At 48.2% G+C, this 2,217-nt stretch overlaps 1 protein-coding gene across 5 annotated transcripts in view; it reads right to left on the bottom strand.

Moving 5' to 3' along the window:
• Positions 1–2,217, bottom strand: part of sptan1 (spectrin alpha, non-erythrocytic 1) — a 39,850-nt gene that overhangs the window by 12,562 nt on the left and 25,071 nt on the right. For 3 of the 5 annotated variants that reach the window (XM_014027572.1, XM_014027571.1, XM_014027569.1), the window contains 6 exons: positions 1,924–2,023; positions 1,649–1,846; positions 1,431–1,577; positions 1,254–1,357; positions 828–990; positions 723–737 (listed from right to left, as the gene is read on the bottom strand). In XM_014027572.1, coding sequence (XP_013883026.1) covers positions 723–737; positions 828–990; positions 1,254–1,357; positions 1,431–1,577; positions 1,649–1,846; positions 1,924–2,023 — 727 coding nt within the window. The remainder of the gene's footprint in view (positions 1–722; positions 738–827; positions 991–1,253; positions 1,358–1,430; positions 1,578–1,648; positions 1,847–1,923; positions 2,024–2,217) is intronic. The other 2 variants (XM_014027573.1, XM_014027570.1) reach the window with 1 other exon arrangement.

The raw sequence follows: 2,217 nt of genomic DNA on the forward strand, positions 1-2,217 counted from the left end.
CTACCAATGTTTTACAGATGCTCTACTGATGCTCTACCAATGTTTTACTGATGCTCTACCAATGTTTTACTGATGCTCTACCAATGTTAGGTGCTCTACCAATGTTTTACTACCAATGTTTTACAGATGCTCTACTGATGCTCTACCAATGTTTTACTGATGCTCTACCAATGTTTTAGGTGCTCTAACAATGTTTTACAGGTGCTCTATTGATGCTCTACAGATGCTCTACCAATGTCTTACAGATGCTCTACTGACGGTCTACAGCTGCTCTACTGATGTTTTACAGATGCTCTACTGATGTTTTACAGATGCTCTACTGATGCTCTACCAATGTTTTACTGATGCTCTACCAATGTTTTAGGTGCTCTAACAATGTTTTACAGGTGCTCTATTGATGCTCTACAGATGCTCTACCAATGTCTTACAGATGCTCTACTGACGGTCTACAGCTGCTCTACTGATGTTTTACAGATGCTCTACTGATGTTTTACAGATGCTCTACTGATGTTTTACAGATGCTCAACTGATGCTCTACTGATGCTCTACCGATGTTCTACCGATGCTCTACCGATGCTCTACCGATGTTCTACTGATGCTCTACTGGTGTTCTACCTATGTTTTACAGATGCTCTGTAGATGCTCTATAGAATTTCTACACAGACACATGCGGACACATGAAGCCTGTCTGTTAGTCAGCTGACACATCTACTCCTACTTACCAGCAGCTTGGACAGCTAGAAGAGAACAGAACACCAAGACAAGGTTTGGGTCAGATTTAGAATGAGACGGGTCAGGTTCTCAGGAGGGTCCAGCTGCAGACTCACCTGGATGTTGGTGGGATCTTTGTAGGACTCGTCAGTGGCCGTCTGGAGCTTCTCGCTGATCCAGGCCTCAATCTCGTCCACGTCCCGGCTGAACTGCTGCAGGGTCTGAGACTCCCCCAGCTTGGAACGCTTCTCGATCATCTGGGCCTTCAGCCGGCGCCACCTGGTCCAAACATCAGAACCTCTATTTATAAAGTTCAGAGGGACAAACAGAACCTGGAGTTCTGTTCATCACAGAACCCAGAACCTAAATAATCTGATGGAGCCTGAAACACAGACATTTAATCTGGTTTGAATAATTGTTTGTTTGTTTGATTGGTTTGGTGTATGTAAACATGTAGGTTCAGCTGTAGTCACATGCATCCTTCAGGTGCTGGTCTGACCTCCAAAGACCAGATCTTCATGAGTACCTCAGGTGTTCCTCACCTGTCCAGGACCTCGTTGCGGCGGTTGGAGATGTCAGATTTGGCATAATGATCGGCTCCGATCAACTGATCAGCAAACGACTGCAGWGCAGCGATCTTCTCCTCCTGCAGGGAGACCACACCTTTAAAGACCTCTGAAGACCTGGACCAGGTCTGAGGTCTGAGCAGACCCACTGACCTGCACGTTGATGGCCTTGTCAAAGTCCTCGTGCTTCTTGATGAGAGCCTCCACGCTGTCCAGAGAGTCGCCTTTATCATCGCTGGCCAGGAAGGCCTCGCGTGCCGCCATCCAGTTCTCTGCCTGCTCACAGTCCCTGCTGAAGAGCTGAGGAAGAGGAGCAGAGTGTCAGGATGAAGGCTGGACCGAGCTGAGGAAGAGGATGACAATGTCCCCACCTGCAGCTCCAGACACTGGTCCAGCATCATGCGGCGTTGGACCCAGGCATTCTCCAGGTCGGCCCTCTCTCGGTCCAGAGCCGTCAGTTTGTTCTGGATGTCTGGACTGGCGTAGTGCCCACGAGCCAGCAGCTGCTGACCAAACTGCTCAAAGGCCTGGAAGGTTCCGGCACGAGCGTCGATCTCGGTGCGGTGCTCCTGCAGGACGGAGCAGAGGAACATTAGGAGGTTCTGACAGAACCAGAACCAGAACCAGAACCAGGAAGTCTACAGACCTGGTGTCGCTCCAGCAGGGCCTCGGCTCCTGTCACGTCTTTAGCCAGTTCATCTGAGGACACCAGACCCCGGATCCCGTTGATCCAGGACATCAGGTCTCTGTAAAGAGACAGAACCAAGTCAGTTCTGATCCAGATCTTTAGAACTCTGTAGCTCCAGGAACTTACGACGAAGTATTAAAGAGACAAACAACAAGATTTTTTTGAATTAGGAGTTTAAAGTTGATAGAGTTTTATTGGATTTATTAAACTTCTAAAGGTGTTTCAAATAAAGTCTTGAGGTACGTGACAAAT

Source organism: Austrofundulus limnaeus, unplaced genomic scaffold (assembly GCF_001266775.1).
Source record: "Austrofundulus limnaeus strain Quisiro unplaced genomic scaffold, Austrofundulus_limnaeus-1.0 Scaffold664, whole genome shotgun sequence".
Taxonomy (NCBI): Eukaryota; Metazoa; Chordata; class Actinopteri; order Cyprinodontiformes; family Rivulidae; genus Austrofundulus; species Austrofundulus limnaeus.